We start from the raw sequence: 20,528 nt of genomic DNA, 5'->3' as shown, positions 1-20,528 counted from the left end.
GAGCAGGGGAAATTCCAGAGGGTTGGTCTGCAGAATCTCTCAGCTCTGACCATCGTCTGACCCTGCTAGCTATCACACCCAGGCTGCTACTCAGCTCTCCTTGCTAACAATTGGGGTCTAGCTCCCCCTAGCTGACTAGGAGAGTGCTACATAAGGAATGACTCCTCCATTCACATCGGCGTGTTCCGTGAACACACAACACGTGTCACACTTACGCTGCCATTCAGCCTGGGCTCACATATATGCGGTGCGGTATATCGCATGTGATTCACACAGGAACCGCGCCACATTCCTGAGCAAATCACATGCGATTTGTGTGCGGTGCGATTGCAGCCATACATTTTGTATGGCTCTAATCGCACTGCCCCCGCACCAAAAAGGTGCAGGACCCTTTTTTTGGTCAACACTAGAATCAGATCGCATGGGTATTCACACCTATGAGATCCGATTCTGCACATCGAGTTTTGCGGACCGATTTTGGGGTGTTTTTAACTCAACATACACACCCGCAGTGGTTCGCATGAAGGGGTGCGATTCTGATGTGGTGCGGAATTTGCACAGAAAACGCTGCAAATTCTGGACTTCATCAGTGTGAACCCGGGCTCATTGTTGATGCCGCTCAGGGGCGGACTGACCATTGGGGAACTTGGGCACTGCCCGAGGGCCCGGGGTCAGTAGGGGGCCCCATGAGACGTCACTGGTACCTTTTCATAGGCTTTTTTGGGTGTGGTTTGAATGTGGGCGGACACAGGGGCCCCATGTTCCCCTATTGCCTGGGGGCCCCATGAGTTGTCAGTCAGCCCCTGATGCCGCTACAAAAAAACACGAGATGGTCTACTTCAAAATAGGGTGCAGGTGCTTCTTTGGCGTGCTTTCTGTGCGTAGGGCAGCCCATTGAAATGAATGGGCTGCCTTATGCGTGTAACAATTCGTGAAATCACACCGCGGAGCTGTAAATGGGGACCAAATCAGGGAATATCAATGTTTTGTTTGATTTTATTGTTTTGTGTCAATAAAGTTGTACATGGTGCAGGGGCAGACTGACCATTTGGAAACTCGGGCACTGCCCAAGGGCCTGGGGTCAGTAGGGGGCCCCATGAGATGCCCCTGGTACCTTTTCATAGGCTTTTTTGAGTTTGGGCAAGGACACAGGGGCCCCATGATCCCCTATTGCCCGGGGGCCCCATGAGTTGTCAGTTGCCTGACATGGTGAACAGTAACTCTTGACGTTCATTGACTTGTAGGAACCAGGTTTGGTTTATAATGTGATGTTTGAGGGATGCCGGGAAATGTTTTTATCTATCACTATGGCGTGTACCTCGCTTCACACCGGAAGCACGACTTCTCGGCACGACTCTCCCTCCCATCAAGGCCCCCTCAGACTCCGTGCCATCCCGCCACACTCAACCCGTGACGTCACATCGCACTACAGCTACAAGCGCTGACGAACTTGTCTGCAGCGAACCGCTCGACCCCTCCCATTGGCTGCATTCGGCATAGCGTGAGCTCTGCTCACCTTAGCGACGTTTTCCGATTGGGCGAACGAGCGCTGGGCGTGAAGCTAGGATCCCGTGCGCCGCGAAAACACGCCTCAATATATAGAGTCACGCCCTGGGGTGTGATGGCAAGGTCTGGTTGCTCGGCAACCTCCGCCTCTGGTTGCTGAGGCTGCGTGCTGCATCCTTTGCAGAGTGGATGGGGATTGGCGAAGCCGGCCGGCTGCTCTGACATCCCTCCATCAGTGAGAGGTGTGTGTGAAGGGGAGGGGCCAGTGCAGCTGGTGATCCAGCATGATAGGCTGTGCACACTCCCCTCCGCATGAAACTAGAGGCTTGCCTGGCAGGTGTGAGCTCACAGCAACTCACCTGGACTGCCAGCAGCTGCCTGCAATGCTCCATGCCTGGCACCCGGCCGCCTCTATCAGCAAGCACTCATCCATTTATTTATTGATTTCCTGAAATGTGTACATTTTTCTGCCATTTACCTTTTTATTTATAGTATAGAACTTTTTTTTACATTTTTGTGACATTCATTTCCTTAGTTGTGTGTGACTTTCCTACGTCTAATATCACATTATTGGAAGCGCAGGGGAGTGTCCGGGGGGCTTGGATCCGTGTGTTGGAGACCATGTGGACCTTCCTGGGGGTGGCCACCTTCACCTACGTCTACAAGAAGTGCGATGAGCTGCTCAGCTCCCCCCGGCTGGAGGTCATGGTGGCCGTGGTGCTGTGCTGCACCGCCGGCCTGCTGCTGTCTTTGTTCCGCTACCGGGGCCGCTGGGGGGCCCAGAAACAGGGGGGCCCCGGGATTATCTCCAGACTCTTCAACCTGAACGGCCCTCAAAATCAGCGGGGGGAACCCGGAATACAGGGGGGCAAGAAGGTAAGGGGGGGGGGCATGGCTTCTCTTCCATACAGACTTTTCTTGTTCACTGTCCCACCATCATTCTCTATTGATCTGTCTAGAGGTCTGTCTGTGTATTGCAAAATATCTGTATTTATCTAGATGGGTTTATATATGGATATCTGTCTGTATTTATCCATCTATAAAAAAATCTATCTTTCTATTTGTAGCTGTCTATCTATCTATAAATCGCTCTATCTATCTATCTATCTATCTATCTATCTATTATATATCTATCTATTTATCAATAAATAATTCTATCTATCTATCTATCTATCTATCTATCAATAAATAATTCTGTCTGTCTGTCTGTCTGTCTATCTGTTCTATCTATCTGTTCTATCTATCTGTTCTATCTATCTATCTATCTATCTATCTATCTATCTATCTATCAATACATAATTCTATCTATCTATCTATCTATCTATCTATCTATCTATCTATCTATCTATCCATGATCGATCAATTGAGGGATAGATCAATCTATCTATCCATGATCGATCGATTGATCTATCCCTCAATCTATGTATATATCTATGTATCTATATATGTATCTATCTATCGTAATTTAACTCACTACTGTAAGGCAGTACATTGAAGCTGATCTGCCAAGTCTGAAATAAAAACTTTCTGTGTTGCAGCAGAGCAACCAAATCATATTCAAGCTCAAGCATTGAATTCTGTTAGTAGCAGGTGGACATCACAGACAGTTCTTATTACAAACACCAGACTGTATGCTGTTCTGTACATGACACAGGCTTCAGCTTCTACCATAAGGTGCTAGTAAGGTCCAGGTGAATTGTAACATGCCAGTCATACATTACACCACAGAACACTCTTACTACAGGTCACATCACACTTTTCACGCTGTAAGGCTCCGTTCACACTAATGTGATTTCTGATGCAACTTGTGTTACTCAGAATCGCATGACAAGGGAAATCACATCATTACCAATGGTTCCCATTCACATCATCGTGACTCAGTATGGTGTGATTTTGGAAAAAGGTTCCTGTGCTACTTTGGCACAACTTACAGTGCAATCTGTTCCCATAGAATATGCAAAAATGCAACCAAGTTGCATCAAAGTTGCAGTACAGAATCACACTGAAAATAATGCCAAAATCACATTACACTAGTATAAACTGAGCATGGATGAGGACATCCTAGATCCTGAAATACAGAATATTCAATAGGAGTGATAACATAACTCGCTCAGTATAAGCAATCCTTACTACTTTTTTGTTAATATTCTCCTTTTTTCTTTTTCTCTCTTCTTCTTTTATTATTATCGCTATATTCTGTGAAATTTGTTATATGTTCTCTTTACATAAAGAGATACATTTTCTCTAAATAATTTTATAGTTCCTCTGCTAGATTACATCCTATTACATTTCCTTCGGATCTCCCCTCACCCATACTGACATTTGACAAGTGTGCACATCCCTGGGATGCTTTTTATTTGCTTTGCAGGCTGCCATGTTATGGTGTGAAATAAAACCTATCATGACTAAAGTATGGCGGCTATTAATGTCACTTATTATAGACTACGGTAGTTGCCTGTCATGCTGATCCAGTGATGTCAGTGCTGCCTGAGTCACTGTTCCTAAACCAGGAATTATGACCCACCTGGCTGCATACGTGTTTGCTGTTTGTAATGTGAAAGTATTGAAGCCAGAGATCAGCTAGCGTCATGAGATCAGCAATGGCTGCCCACTGTGTTTCTCTTATGATGGGGTTCCTGTCAATTCTTCAGCTATAATACTGCAATCAGGGGCGGACTGACAACTTATGGGGCCCCCTGGCAATAGGGGATCATGGGGCCCCTGTGTCCTTGCCCAAACTCAAAAAAGCCTATGAAAAAGGTACCAGGGGCATCTCATGGGGCCCCCTACTGACCCCGGGCCCTCGGGCAGCGCCCGAGTTTCCAAAAGGTCAGTCCGCCCCTGACTGCAATATAGATCACCCTGCTCTCTAGAGATCTATCTATCTATCTATCTATCTATCTATCTATCTATCTATCTATCTATCTATCTATAACTCTATCTATAATACTGCAATATAGATCACCCTGCTCTACTCTCTGTATCTATCTATCTATCTATCTATCTATCTATCTATCTATCTATCTATCTATCCATGATCTATCTATCTATCCCTCTATCTATCTATCTATCTATCTATCTATCTATCTATCTATCTATAATACTGCAATATAGATCACCCTGCTCTACTCTATCTATCTATCTATCTATCTATCTATCTATCTATCTATCTATCTATTTTATAATTGTAAATACTTTATAGTAGATCCAAGGCTCCATTACAGCTACACACTGTAGCCCATTTTTTCCAGATCTCTTGGTCATTTGAAGACAGACATTGACATAATTAATAAGATAGCATTCTGAGTATCTGAGGATATTGATTAGGGATCACAGTTATATACATTGCTATGATTTATGCAGGTATTGATGTCCATGTATTGTGTCTGATGGAGGTCCCAATGTTACAACTGACCCCCTTGACAGGTAACGCAGGCTCACCCAAGACTTGGAATCTAAGTGATAACTTGGTCTTTGCCAGAGCACCCTGCAAGGAATGATGGGCAGGTGGCTATAGTGGCCCCCAGGGCACTTTGCTGGGAGCTGTCACCAAGATGCAGCCCTCAGGATCATCCCAGGAAGGGAACAGAGTGACTACAATGACTGTACAAATTAGCAGAAGGTTGGGGTTCAAGCAGAGGTTAAAGTTGGCATAGTCAATGTTCAGGCAAAGGTCAAAGCAGGCAGCAAGCAGAAGAACAGTTAGTGTGAGACTGAGGCATACAAGAGGCAAGATAGTGTTCCATATCCAGGCTGAGGTCAAGGAAGGCAAGAGAGTATCAGGAACAGGCAGCATCTCCAATAGGGGCAGGAGACACAAGTAGGGTTGGGCAGTCTGAGTCGACAGGTAAATCAAGAACAACCAGAAACTAGCACACAGGGTAGCTGGTAAGAAGGCATGAAAACAAAATTCTGATTGGCTGCCAAGCTCAACAAGCACAGTTTGATAAATAAGGGTCATTGCTAATGACTGGAGATGTCTGTAAGTACAGAAAGAGAAGTGCGTGTCCTTTAGAAAATAATATCTGTATGATTGTATTATGTGGTTTTATTTTGCAGAGCAAAACGGACAACAACATTCATGGGTCTGTAGTCTCAAATGGAGCCACTGTATCTGGGACCATGACAAGCGATGAGCCGGAAGTCATCATTGTGGGGTCTGGAGTGCTTGGCTCAGCACTGGCCACAGTGTTGTCTAGAGATGGCAGAAGAGTGGTCGTCATAGAGAGAGACTTGAAGGAACCCGATCGTATAGTGGGGGAGCTACTGCAGCCAGGAGGTTATCAGGCCCTGAAAGACCTTGGCCTTGGTGGTAAGTGAAGATACATGAAAGCTGAGAGGTGTCTGATGATTGGTCTTAACATATTTGGACCAAAAACAAAAATTCACCCCCAGTCAAACAGTAGACTGTTGGCATCAATTCAAAGGTAATTTCTCATTATTCTGATCTCTTCAAACCAGCCATTTAACCAGGGTTCCTCCAGAGGTTGCTGGGGGTTGTATGAGGAGTGGCTGACTGACCTCCCATATTATAGGGCCTGGTTATTTCTGGATCTAATGCCACTTGGTAGAGTCATGGGCATGACACCAGCCACCTTTTTGGCTGTCTGTAAGGATGGCATTCTGACCCTCACTGTAAGGAGGGCATTCTTCCAAGTGACCTGATACTGTAGCACTCTGTCTAGTACAGCCTCTATTCCTAGAAACTTTGATGTGCTTTCTAGTTCTTGGGTCCCCATGAGCCTAATGGATCCTTATTTCGGATTGCTGTAATCATTTCCAGACTGGTAACAGCTGGGCCAGAATGAGAGTTGGAAACAGGCCAGAGACAAAAAAACAAACTGGCCAATATGGTGCTAAGGAGGTCAAATTGAGGAGTTTTGTCAAGTCGTACATCAGATCAGAAGATGACACGGGGGTTGGAAAGGCGGACCACATTTACCGAAAAAGACACTATGAATGCTATATGGACACGTACTGTATATGGACATTTTTAATGTGCTAGATCTGCTTTTCTTACTGTCAGTGGGAATGCAAAAACAGCTTGAATTAGCATAGAAATGTCAAATGCAGGTCAGAAGAATGTCAGAAGCACCTGTAAAGGAATTCGGATGGAACTTCACTAAACTGGATCCTAAACTGATTTCAATTGCAAGTTGAATGCTCCTGACTATGCATGAAACTAAAAAAAAAACCTTCTGTGTGCAGCACCCCCTAATACCTGAGCCCCATCGCAATCCAGGGATGTGCACGAGAGCAGAGGGAGACTCTTCCTCATCATTGGCTGAGACAGCAGTGGGAACCAATGCCTGTCAATCACAGCCAGTGAGCTAATGAGGAGAGGGAGGGGGCAGGGCCAAGCTGCACCTCTGTGTGTGAATGGACACACAGAGCAGCGGCTCAGGAGCAATCTTGCTTGGGTTCCCCCATAGCAGGGTGCTTGCTCTGGGGGCACTCTGTAGGAAGGTGGGGACAGGAGCGCTGGCAGGGGACCCGAGAAGAGGTGGATTGGGGCTGCTCTGTTTAAAACCACTGCACAATGCAGGTAAATATACATGTTATTAAATAAAAATGCCTTTAATAACACTTTAAGGCATACCAGATGAAACAGATGATTTCAAAGGGGCTGGGCACTAATCACAGCAGGAGATCAGAGTAGTAGAAAGTGAGTGCCTAAAGTTGGCCATACACGAGTAAAATTTTGTATGAATGTTCCCACGGAAATTGTGAAAATTGTTCATCATGGCATTTGATGAGACCATCAGAGCATCAACTCATTTTGTTTGAAAGACTTAAAATTTTGTCCAGACCTTCTTCTTGAATGGAATCCCAGACATACTGTAGTAAACAGTTTTATTGTGTGCATTGTGCAGTATTTCTTAAACTAAAACCATATCCACAGTTAGAATTGTGTTCGCTCAAGAAACATGTTCCTTCCTGCTTTTTCTAGCCACTATGGTCAAAAATGATGGTCAGTTTAACCTAACAAACTATTAGAAACTTGAATGAGTGTTTAGAAAACAAACATTTTCAAAAAAATTCTACTTGTGTATGGTCAATTTTTTATGGTTTCATTAGTGTGGTAAAACCAGGAGCCAATCAGTTTATCTCCTGATCACAGGATCTCATCAAATCAGGGTGGCCACTGAAAATTTGGGGAATTCAATATTTTTGTATTGGTCACAATGGATCTCAAATTATTACCCTTGTATCAGCTAGAGAACGTGGCCACCATCATTATGCAAAGGTGATGCAGCGGACAGGAGTGAAACATATATGGCCACCTGTAGTGTTACTAAACCCACAACAGTAAAATCAGTCTGTATATGCAGTAAAGCATGCTTGTTATACTCACTGTTGAACCTAAGGGGTTAATCCTCTAAGGGGTTTGACCTTGTCTTCTCTGATCCTCTCCTTCTTTTACTGTCTCCAATCCATCTGCTGATATAACAGAGCCTTGGGGGCAAGCTGCACATGCTCAGTTTGCTGTGTATTGCTAGAGAGGTTTTTTTCTGTGGGCGAATGCATGTGATCAGCACAGGGCCAATCAGCATTGTCCAGACCGAGGATCAGGGGTCCTGCAGTCTAATAGGGGAGAATGAAAACTCCTTCTACATGCTTTAACCAGTGCTCTGCTGAACACTGATAGAATCCACTGCTGATGAGAAAAGGTGTTAGCAGTTTACATTTACTAATATAATAGCATCTCGATGTTGTGGGTACTGTGGGAGACCGGATATTGTGAATGTGGGGTCCTGGGTTTTGTAACACTTTAACTGAACACTGAAAGGGAAACAAAGGTGGGGTCCTCCTAAATTAACACATTGTCTTACTTTGGAGGAATGAAATGAGGGTAAGGTCACAAGATGGCCAAAGGGGAGTTTACATGCTCGTGGGCATAATAAGCAATATTATTGAAACCTATTTTACCATGTTAATATGTATTCCTTTCATTCTTTGGTATAATATGTTGGTACAAACGTGTGGTTAGATCCATGTTCTGCCTAACCTAACGTTGTAACAGCTCTTATTTCCTATCTATTGCCAATAATCAGAGTTACTCTGCTAATGGTGTAATAGAAATAGAGATCCTTTGCATATTATCAACACAAGCACTGTAGCATCTTCAAATACTGTCATTTTCTGATAAAATATGATGACAGTGTGGCTCATTACAGTGTGATATATTTGCAGATGCAGCAGAAGGTTTGGATGCTCATGTCGTACATGGATATGTTGTCCATGACATTGAAAGTAAGGCAGCAGTGGAGATTCCTTATCCAAAGAATGAGAAGGACCAGCTACAATGTGGGAGAGCCTTTCACCATGGTCGCTTCATCATGGGGCTTCGCAAGATGGCCATGGCTGAGCCAAAGTAAGTGTAGACCTCTCTTGCAGTGACTGGTGGAGCTTACAAAATAGCAACTCCCTCTGAACTGATCTGTATGATTGTAGACACCAGGGGCGGACTGACAAGTCATGGGGCTCCCGGGCAATAGGGGATCATGGGGCCCCTGTGTCCTTGCCCACACCCAAAAAAGCCTATGAAAAAGGTACCAGGGGCATCTCATGGGGCCCCCTACGGACCCTGGGCCCTCGGGCAGTGCCCGAGTGCTCAAATGGTCAGTCCGCCCCTGGTAGACACGTGTGAGGGCAGAAAGACACAAATATCTGTTAAGCTTTCTAACTCTAGTTAGCTTTTTAACTCTTAGCCCAGGAGGAAAATGGGGCCAGAGGATTCCATTCCATTCTGTTAGTCTTCTGATTTCTTTTTTAGCGTTCGGTATATTGAGGGGACAGTTCTGCAATTAATTGAAGAAGATGACGCCATCTTTGGAGTCCAGTACAGGGACAAAGAAACAGGGGATGTGAAGGTATGATATGAAAAAGAGAAGCTTTCCTATCCTAAGACAAATCTAATGCCCTTGTGCCCCTCCATGATGTTCTACTTTGGTTGTAAATAAATCTTCTCTTGGGTTGGGAAAATCTGTGTGATGATAATATCTAGGGATCGAAAGTGCTAGCTAAGAAATCTGCTAACTGCTGTCACTGCAGTTCTAAATGAGCATATCACTTCCTTTTATCAGACCATCTCTAGACAACCTAAGGACGTGTTCATGGGCTTTAGCTTGTGTCCAAACTGCTTTCCTCCCTATACAAGTCAATGGGAATGCAAAAGCAGCTTAGAAGGAGGTCTAAAGCATGTCAGAAGGAAGTAAACTACAGGTCAGATGCAAATGTGAAGGAACTCAGAAGTTTCTCGAACTCGAACTGATCTTAAATGCAAGCTGAAGGCACCATAAAAGTATAGTCCACTTTTCATACCATGTTACAGCCATATTTAGGGTGTAACATGAAATGTGGTTTCATTCCCCAACCTCACAATCCTCCTCTCCAACTTACCTGGTTCTATTGTTTACTGTTGAATTCAGCGCAGCTGTGTATGTGGCTCCACCAGCACAGCCACATCATTAATTCCCAAATCCATTCACAGGATATGTGAATGGAAGACTACAAGTCACATCAGCAAAAGCAGCCTTGGGCTCATAGATCTCAATGGAGCACAAGTGCAGCAATGTCACAACAATTGTACCACAAGACAAAACTTCTATTTAATTCGCTTTTCATATTCAAAGCAAACTCACCTATCCATTCATGTCTCCATGCTTTATTTTGCTGAGAAACCACTTACAAAAATACCCCCTAGCCTTTCTGGCCATGGTCATCTTGAGTAAGGGCAGATGATTCATGTAGCAGTTGCTTCCTCGAATTCATCTGCTCTTAGCTCAAGCATGCAGGCAGAAGGATGTGCTTAACTGAGAAAACCCTCCCCTCCTGAAGACTCCTGGGAAGTATGACATCATTTGCCTAGGCATGGAAACTAGGAAGTAAATAAAAAAAAATGTAAAAAACAGTTTAAAACCAGTAAATATGATATACTTTCCTATCTATTTACTAATGCTAACAGCATAAGGATTCAAAATAGTCATTTTTGATTGAGAGAGTGAAGTTCCACTTTATCTTCCTCCAGCCCTATAACTGAAGGTCTGTTTCTTGGGGCTTGAGGAAAAATCTGCAGGAGCCAGTGCATTACACCTGTGATGCACTGATCATGGCTGCAATGCTCTGCAGGCTCTAATGCAAAAAAAAAAAAATATTTTTTTTTCTCATATTAAAGGATAAGTTCACCTTTTTGACAAAAATAATATATGTGCAATTTTTTGCAGGTAAAAAAAATGTGCATTTATAATTTTTGTCTGGAGGAGCCTGGAAAGCATTGCACAAGTGATCAGTAGATCGCTGATGCCATGCAGGTCTCCTGCAGACCTGTCAGAATAGGTGAACTTATCCTTTAATATACAGTCAGGTCCATAAATATTGGGACATCAACACAATTCTAACATTTTTGGCTCTATACACCACAATGGATTTGAAATGAAACGAACAAGCTGTGCTTTAACTGCAGACTGACAGCTTTAATTTGAGGGTATTTACATCCAAATCAGGTGAACACTGTAGGAATTACAAATAGGTGCACTATTACTTTATTTCAAAAGATAGACTATGCCTTTAGCCCTGGTTCACATCTGTGCGTGTGGACTCCCGTGCCCCAGGACAAGCAGGGAAGAAGTCTCTGCACTCCTTTGGAAATCGCAGCCTGCACGGGAGCCTCTGTTCCCAGTGCGGTTGCGATTACCAGTGCGGGCGGCCTGCCATTAAAATTGTCACCCGTCTGCGGGTCTGCATTCCTCTGTGCGGGTGGTGCACGGATTTTTATGCAGATCCGCAGCGGCACCACCCGCACATATGTGAGCCTAGCCTTAAAGCACATCACTATTAACCAATTTATATGTAATAGTCAACAAATTAAAAAGTTGTTTAAATGTAACATTGTAATGTAAAATAAGGGCCAGTCCACCCATAACTAATTATTTAAGTTAGGAAAGGATCCTGTTGTCTGAATCACCCGCTGACTTTTATATCTCTTGCGGACATCAGCAGACAATTTTTGCCCCTGTTGAAGTCCCTCTTACCGTGTCACAGAGTCTTGCTGTTTTTTTATTGTTTCCTGCATTACAAAAGTGGTAAAGAGAAAATTAAACTCTATTGTAATGTCTGTGACATCTGCAAGTAGTTGGATACTTTAGACACCCAGATCTCATTGTTGAGATTAAAGCAGCCAGAAGTCAATTCGAGGTGTCACTGTGCACAAGGCTGTACTTTATTATCCTTCAAACTGGTCAATGTCTGCTAATGTGAGTTTAGGGTGGAATAATTCTGTAGCAACGTACACAAGTGAGGGATGTTCTTATATATGACATTTTTAATTATAGCAGATTGTTGATTTTTAATACTCCTATTGCAGGAACTCCATGCTCCACTTACCGTTGTTGCTGATGGACTTTTCTCCAAATTCAGAAAAGATCTTATTTCTGGCCAGGTCAAAGTTTCCTCGCACTTTGTAGGATGCATTTTAAAGGTTTGTGCTTTGTATGTATACATTTTTCAGCACCAATCTGAGAGCTATTTTTCTTGCCTGTTGCTATAAATTAGCCTCTAGGACAGGGGAGTCAAACTGGCAGCACTCCAGCTGTTGGGAAACTACAAGTCCCATCATGCCCCTACCTTTGGGAGTCATGCTTGTAACTGTCAATCTTGCAATGCCTCATGGGACTTGTAGTTTGGCAACAGCTGGAAGGCCACCAGTTTGACACCCGTGGTCTAGGAGTTATAAAAACATTCTTCAACGAGCAAAGCTTTACTTCACTTATAAACTATAATATGGTGCAGCGCTAGAAAATTAAATATAAATATAAATGACTCTAAACAATAAATAAATATATATACACACAATAATGTGAAAATATAAGAGATACTACAGGTACAGGGATTTATCACAAAGTGCCATATAGTGCAAATGGTGAAATAAAAAAATAGGTCACAAAAATGGACCCTTATACAAAGTGAAAAAAACAACCAACTTCCCAATCCCAAAAATGGGATAATATTCACACACCAAATGTGTAAACAAATTGCATCCCAGTGACGGGATATTCGTATGTCAAATACCAAAGAGACAAGTGCTCATCCACAACTCCTAAAATAACAACAAATCCATAGAAAAAAATATGAGAAAATATGAAACATATATATATACAGTGAAAAAATAATCATAAAAATCAATCATAAAAACCACTGTCCAATCAAGTCCAATAAAGTGCAAAAAAAATCCCCCACATCTAAGGTGCTTCGCTATTCATGAAGAACGAGTTTATGTCGTTCATTTATACCTTTGGGTAAAGGGTTTTGAAGGCTAGCAGCTTTGTCATTGGTATAGGTACACCCATTAACCTCCCTGGCGGTATTCCCGAGTGTAGCTCGGGGTAAAGTTTCAGCACCACAAGCGGTAACCCCAAGCTACACTCGGGCTTACCATGCGGCGCTGCTCCGCGATCCCTCGATCACTTACCTTGTCCTGCGCTCCCCCGATGTCCCCCCTGCAGAGCCCCCGGCAATGTAATCCGGCGGATGCCGGCATCTGGGTTCTGTCCCCTGCGACATTGGGACGTACGGGGGACGGAGCACCGGGAAATTTGAAAATGAAAAAAAGTGACATTCACTAAAATTACTAAAATCACATAGTAAAACATTACTGTATCAAACCATTTCACATACATTTTGTCCCGAGTGCTTTGTCCGGAGCCCTGCCTGCATTTTTACTGTTCTTTCTGCCTGGAAACTGAGAAACATCCATGGCGTCCAAAAAGCGTCCCTTTAGGTCAAAAGCGGGTTTAGATCAGCTAGAGAACAGCGATAGTAAATTAGAACCACTTGCAGAATTGAATGATAATGATTCGTGGGGGAAATTCGTTATCAGACACTTAAAACGATTCTTTGACTTTGCTCAGTGATGTGCAAACTTGGCGCTATATTTCAAATTTCAGTGTTTTTGGTTTGATTATATTATTGAATTACATTTATTATTATTATATTATTATTTTTTATGATTGTTAAATTATAATTTATGATTTCGCGTTTCAAATTTTAACATACCCGGGATGTTTACTAGACTCTTGTTCGGACAGATTTCAGTGAGTTATTCCTAAAAATTACAGGCCTACAATAAAAAACGCCAAATTTCCATGCAAAATAATGGTACCGCTTTCAGCACCAAAAATCTGAAATAATCATACCACCAGGGAGGTTAAGCGCAGGAGGAACAATCACATATTTACTTCACTTATGTTACTTTCATGTCAGAAGAAGGATTATGTTGATCAGATAAATGTATTCTCTGTTTATTTTCTATCCTAGAACTCACCCCAGTTTAAGCCTCATCATGCAGAGCTTGTCCTGGCCAATCCCAGTCCAGTTTTGATTTATCAGATATCATCCACTGAGACTCGGGTCCTTGTTGATATCAGAGGGGAAATACCCAAAAATCTGAAAGAGTACATGCTGGAAAACGTCCTGCCACAGATGCCTGGTAAGCACATTGTTTGTAGTTGCTCCAATAAAGAATAAAATTTAAAGTATAACTAAAGACAAAACTTTTTTTTTTAGCTTTGGATAGAGTACAGAGGGATTAGAACCTCTGTCAGTTCCTTTTGGTGTCTGTGCCCCCGTTACTGTTATCATTGAAAGTAAAAGCAAATCCCCAAATTTTGGGTTGTCCCCAGAAACGTAATCTTCCAATGGGGACACTAGTTCTGGTGTCCTGGGGGTTCCTAAGGAATTCCCTTAATTTTGGAGGGATTTCCTCTCACTTCCTGTTTGGCTATAGGGCAGGAATTGAAGGGAAATCTCCACAATGGGACACGGATGGTGAAAAACAAAATCTGAAAGGGGTTATATTATTATTATAATACAGGATTTATATAGCACCAACAGTTTGCGCAGTGCTTTACAACGTGAGGGCAGACAGTACAATTACAATACAATTGAATACAGTAGGAAACAGAGGGTCCTGCTCATTAGGAGCTTACAATCTAAAGGGAGGGTCAATTGATACAAAAGGTATGGGATGAGCTGATTGAGAAAATAAAGTACCAATATTAGGTGGGGGCAGGAAAGGCCTGTCTGAAGAAATGAGGTTTCGGGGATCATCTAAATGTAGACAGAGTAGGAGACAGTCGGACAGATTGGGGAAGGGGATTCCATAGGATGGGAGAGGCTTGGGAGAAGTCCTGGAAGCGAATATGGGAGGAGGTGACAAGGGAGCTAAAGAGCAGGAGGTCTTTGAGGGAACAAAGAGGATGATTTGGTTGGTATTTTAAGACTAGGTAAGTGATGTAGCTGGGGGCTGGGTTGTGGATAGCTTTGTAAGTTGTTATAACCCTCCCTTGCTCTATCCAATATGAAAAAAAACATTGCCTATAGTTCTACCCATGCAAGCAGGTAAATCTATAACTGAAATACACATATATAATCATTTGTTAACAGGCAAACACATGTAACCATTTTGCCTACCATATGATTTGTAATTATATTTGGTCAATTGACAATCCAGACACGCCTAGCAGAAAGCAAAGCCAGGTTTTGGACCTCTGCACTGAAGTTAAAGAATACAGCTTAGTCCAGGACCTGTCCTTGGTCATCCGCCTGTTCTCTCCTGTAAACATGCTCACAATGTTAGGGCCCTAATGAAGGGGCGGACTGACAACTGATGGGGCCTCCGGGCAATAGGGGATTATGGGGCCCCTGTGTCCTTGCCCAAACTCAAAAAAGTCTATGAAAAAGGTACCAGGGGCATCTCATGGGGCCCCCTACTGACCCCGGGCCCTCGGGCAGTGCCCGAGTTTCCAAATGGTCAGTCCACGCCTGGCCCTATGTATAAAGCCTTACCACAGCTATACCGCTGCTTTAAAAAATATACATTTATAAAGCAAAGGATTGGCTTTACAAACATGCTTAGCACCCTGCTTGCTTAAAGTAGAGTTTCCAGGTAATCCTAAATATTCTTAAAAATGCCCCCCCCCCCACCTCCTAATACCTATTCTTACTAACCTGTGTAAGAAAGTTGTATATACCTACCTATGTCCATGCTGCTATGGTCCAGTCACGTGATCTCCCCTTTTGTCTGCAAGGAGCTGGCTACAAGGGAGAGGAGAGAGTTCTCAACAATGGCTGGTAATGCCTTCTCGGAGATGGTTATATTTAGAGTGTTGTTGTAGAGCAGCCATTCTCAAACAGGGTTTTTTTTCAGAACCGTAGGGTTCTTTAAGAAGTTGCTAGGGGTTCCTTGAGCTGTAGCTATTTGATCTCTTGTCTGAAGGTACCTACATCATTCAAGCGCCACTGCTATTGTAAAGCGCCAGCAGCATGACATCACTGGTGTCCTTAGCTGTCTGTAAGGGTGGCATTCTGACCACCTCTTTAAGTGAAACATTCTTCCCACAGACCACCAATGTGAGGGGCATTCTTCCCACTGACCACCAATGTAAGGAACATTCTTCCCACCGACCACCAATGTAAGGAGCATTTGTCCCACAGACAACCAATCTAATGAACATTCTTCCCACTGACCACCAATTTAGGGAGCATTCTTCCCACTGACCACCAATGTAAAGAACATTTGTCCCACAGACAACCAATGTAAGGAATATCCGTCCCACAGACAACCAATCTAATGAACATTCTTCCCACAGACAACCAATGTAAGGAATATTTGTCCCACAGACAACCAATGTAAGGAACATTCATCCCACAGACAACCAATCTAATGAACATTCTTCCCAATGACCACCAATGTAAGGAACATTCATCCCACAGACAACCAATCTAATGAACATTCTTCCCAATGACCACCAATGTAAGGAACATTCTACCCACTGATCACCAATGTAAAGAACATTCTTCCCACTGATCACAAATGTAAAGAACATTCTTCCCACTGATCACAAATGTAAAGAACATTCTACCCACTGACCACCAATGTAAGGAACATTCATCCCACAGACAACCAATCTAATGAACATTCTTCCCACTGATCACCAATGTAAAGAACATTCTTCCCACTGATCACCAATGTAAAGAACATTCTTCCCACTGATCACAAATGTAAAGAACATTCTACCCACTGATCACCAATGTAAGGAACATTCTTCCCACTGAGCACCAATGTAAGGAACATTCTTCCCACTGATCACAAATGTAAAGAACATTCTACCCACTGACCACCAATGTAAGGAACATTCTTCCCACTGATCACCAATGTAAGGAACATTCTTCCCACTGATCACAAATGTAAAGAACATTCTACCCACTGACCACCAATGTAAGGAACATTCTTCCCAATGACCACCAATATAAGGGGCATTTTTCCAAATGACCACCAATATCAGTTGTACATTTACTGCTGACCTCCGATGAATTGGTTTTATCAGAGATTTCCCTAGATCTGAAAACTAATTCAGAAGGTTAAGCAGGGCTGTTGTAGAGGATCTGTGGACACAGTTGTGTTTACCGAATACAGCTGTTAATAATACTGTCAGTTGGACATTGGGCTATTAGGAAAACCTGTCATATGTAGCACTGCCCCCCTTAGGGGTTGCTGAGTATTTGGGTCCCCCTATAGGCCTGCACAGCCAGGCATCATGCAGTTTTCAGACTAACATCCACGAGTCAGTAACAAGTCCTTGAGCTTGGGTTTTTGGATTTTATTAAGGGAATTTCAACTTGGATAGGATAAGGGGTGTATGGGATGCCCTATGGAACCGAGAAACCAAGGACAACTTCCTGGAACTATTTACACATTTCTACAGCAAAACAGTCTCTTTTGGAGAGCTAGGCAGCATCTCCTGTAGTACCATCCCAGACCCCAGATCCTCTTCTTCACCCAGCTTTCTGGAGGAATCCCTAAGCAGGGGATCCAGTGCCTGTCACTTTAGGAAATAAGACAGTCCCGGCTTATCTGGTTTCCCACCAGAGTGCTTCTTCCGCAATCTGGCCCAGGAGGTGCAGGCTTACTCCTATAGTCCTTCTGTGTGGCTGGTGGGTTTGTGGCTGCTACCAAGCCTTCTAGCTGGGATGCTCCTTGTCTGCTGCACAGGTGGTCCTCGCTCTGGGGGCTGGTGAAGGTCTGAGATTTCTTCCTTCCAAGCTTCACGGCCTGTAGGTGAGCCTTTCTCCATCTGGGCCCCCTCCCAGGCTCCTGCCTTAAGCTTTACACCCTCACTGTCTTCCACCCGAACCCTCCTGCTGCTGAGCAGGCTCTGTCACTTTTAAGATTTGTCCTGGTCCCTTGCCAAGCCTCCTGTTGGGGATTGGCCAGGATCCCTCAAAAGTGCAGATCATCTGCTCCTCAGATCCACACACTGCTTCTAGACCTTTCTTCAAAGTTCTAGAGCAGGGGGAAATTCCAGAGGCTGGTCTGCAGAGCCTCTCAGCTCTTACCATTGTTTTACCCCTGCTAGCTATCACACCCAGGTAGTGTTGCTAACCCCCCGAAGTGAAATTTACTGACAGGACACCCAAAGTTTACAAACAGCACCAAATTTGTACTGATGCAAATCATGACATTTACTGACAGAGCCGCATTTTTTTGCTGACACTCAAGAAAAGTACATAAAATGCCAGTTTTAAGTGCAAAACTGCAAATATTTAAAAACAGCCTGGACACCACCCCCCATTGACTTCTCCATCACATCCAACAACGCCACCATCAAACCCGCCCCGCAGTCCAGAGTACTTGGTGTCATTCTGGACTCCAACCTATCCTTCCAGCCCCAAGTCCAATCTTTAACAAACTCGTGCAGACTCCACCTCCGCAACATCACCAAAATCCGCACGTTCCTAACCCCAGAAACCACTAAACAGCTCATCCACTCCCTCATCATATCACGACTTGACTACTGCAACTCCCTCCTCACTGACCTGCCTCGCTGCTGGCTATCCCCGCTTCAGTCGATCCTGAATATGGCTGCCAGACTCATTCACCTTTCCAACCGCTCCATCTCCGCCACCCCCCTCTGCCAATCTCTCCACTGGCTTCCGATTGCGCAACGGATCAAATTCAAAATCCTAACATTGACGTACAAAGCTGTCCACCATACTGCCCCGTACTACATCACTGACCTAATATCCAAGTACCGCCCAGCATGCACACTCCGCTCCTCACAAGACCTCCTTCTCTCTAGTTCCCTGGTCTCCTCCTCCCATGCCCGCCTCCAGGACTTCTCCAGGGTGTCACCCCTCCTCTGGAACTCCCTGCCCCAACCCATCAGATTATCACCTACTCTCCTCTCCTTTAGGCGCACCCTGAAAACCCATCTCTTCAGGGAAGCCTACCCCACCCCCTGCTAATTACCGACCTCCTCCACTCTTTCTACCACTCCATCCCCCACAGCTATCTCCTCCTGTGCCACCATCCCCTCCCTCCTAGATTGTAAGCTCCGAGGAGCAGGGCCCTCGATCCCTTCATGTTTTGCATTGTATTGGTATTGTTCTGTCACATGTTCTGTCCCCCTTTGTAATGTACAGCGCTGAGCGAACCATTTTGTAGTGCTCTTAGCAATGCGTTTATGTCAAAAACCATGTTTCTCCATGACTGCAGAGTTTGATGTAAAGGGGAACTCTGATACAAGACACCCCCCCCCCTCAGTCAAATGTAAAAGGCGACAAAATCACTGTGCATAGATACCTGGCCTGGTCCTCCCTCCCCATCCGAGGTTCCGAGTTCATCTATGCACAGCTGAGCCTGGTCAGCTTTGGTACTGCGCAAGCATATTTTTACAGACGGTCGCTGTCCGTAACTGACATTTGTGCACAGTCTGTAAATAGGTTGAAATTTATGGACTGTCTATAAATTTACGAATGATTGGCAACCCTGCACCCAGGCTGCTACTCAGCCCTCCTCAGTGACAATTGGAGTTTAGCGCCCCCTAGCTGACTAGGAGGGTGCTACAGATAGATGCAGCTATGTCTACTGGATTCAGCTGTGAATGATACTGAGGACCATTTAAAGGGCGTATCATAAATGGCTATGCTTGTCAATGAGACGGAGAGCCTATGGGATAATGTTCTGTAGATACAGGTGTGTTTGCCCCCCCTTCCCCACTCCATAACTAATTGCAGGTCTCCACATTTTCTATTGAACATAGTTCTGTGGAAAGACATACAGTATACAGTATAGCAAATATGATAATATATTCCATTCCAGTGACTATATATGCATCCACTACTAGTTTATTCCATCTGTTAGCAAATGTGCCATATTTCTTCAATAAGGTCATCCTTGATCAGAAAACATAGAAAAGATGACTATTGAATAAAAGATGACATTTATAGGTAATGTAAATATGACATTTCTTTAATAACAGATCATCTGAAGGATCCATTCCTGTATGCTGTAGAAAATGATCGACTGAGGACAATGCCGGCCAGTTTCCTCCCACCCTCACCTGTCAACAAGCAAGGTACAAATTTGTTTTGACATTTAACATTTCATTCAATCCAATCCAAGCTTTACTGACAGCTTTGGTGAGTTAAAGTGTTACTAAACCCCGGACCCTGCATTTGCTATATCTGGTCTCCCAGGGCCCTGCATTCACTATATTTGGTTTCCCTGGACCCTGCATTCACTATATCTGGTCTCCCCGGATCCTGCATTCACTATATCTGATATCCCTGGATCCTGCGTTCACTATATCTGGTCTCCCCGGACCCTGCATTCACTATATCCGCTCTCCCCGGACCCTGCCTTCACTATATCCGCTCTCCCCGGATCCTGCATTCACTATATCTGTTCTCCCAGGACCCTGCATTCACTATATCTGGTCTCCCAGGACCCTGCATTCACTATATCTGGTCTCCCAGGACCCTGCATTCACTATATCTGGTCTCCCCGGACCCTGCATTCACTATATTCGCTCTCCCCGGACCCTGCATCCACTATATCTGGTCTCCCCGGACCCTGCATTCACTATATCTGGTCTCACTGGACCCTGCATTCACTATTTCCGATCTCCCTGGATCCTGCATTCACTATATCTGGTCTCCCCGGACCTTGTATTCACTATATC

The 20,528-nt window shown here is 44.1% G+C and overlaps 1 protein-coding gene across 1 annotated transcript in view; it reads left to right on the top strand.

Annotated features, from left to right (window-relative positions):
* Positions 1 to 1,773: 1,773 nt before the first annotated feature.
* SQLE (squalene epoxidase) overlaps positions 1,774 to 20,528 on the top strand; it is a 36,428-nt gene continuing 17,673 nt past the window's right edge. The window contains exons 1-7 of the mRNA XM_089677512.1: positions 1,774 to 2,382; positions 5,566 to 5,818; positions 8,701 to 8,881; positions 9,284 to 9,380; positions 11,873 to 11,986; positions 13,822 to 13,993; positions 19,827 to 19,922. Coding sequence (XP_089533638.1) covers positions 2,128 to 2,382; positions 5,566 to 5,818; positions 8,701 to 8,881; positions 9,284 to 9,380; positions 11,873 to 11,986; positions 13,822 to 13,993; positions 19,827 to 19,922 — 1,168 coding nt within the window. The 5' untranslated portion in view covers positions 1,774 to 2,127. The remainder of the gene's footprint in view (positions 2,383 to 5,565; positions 5,819 to 8,700; positions 8,882 to 9,283; positions 9,381 to 11,872; positions 11,987 to 13,821; positions 13,994 to 19,826; positions 19,923 to 20,528) is intronic.

This window comes from Staurois parvus, unplaced genomic scaffold, assembly GCF_062004578.1.
Source record: "Staurois parvus isolate SC_StPar_1 unplaced genomic scaffold, SC_StPar_1.0 ptg000187l, whole genome shotgun sequence".
NCBI lineage: Eukaryota > Metazoa > Chordata > Amphibia > Anura > Ranidae > Staurois > Staurois parvus.
The sequence above is the reverse complement of the archived record's forward strand: the minus strand, read 5'-3'. Positions and strand labels throughout refer to the sequence as shown.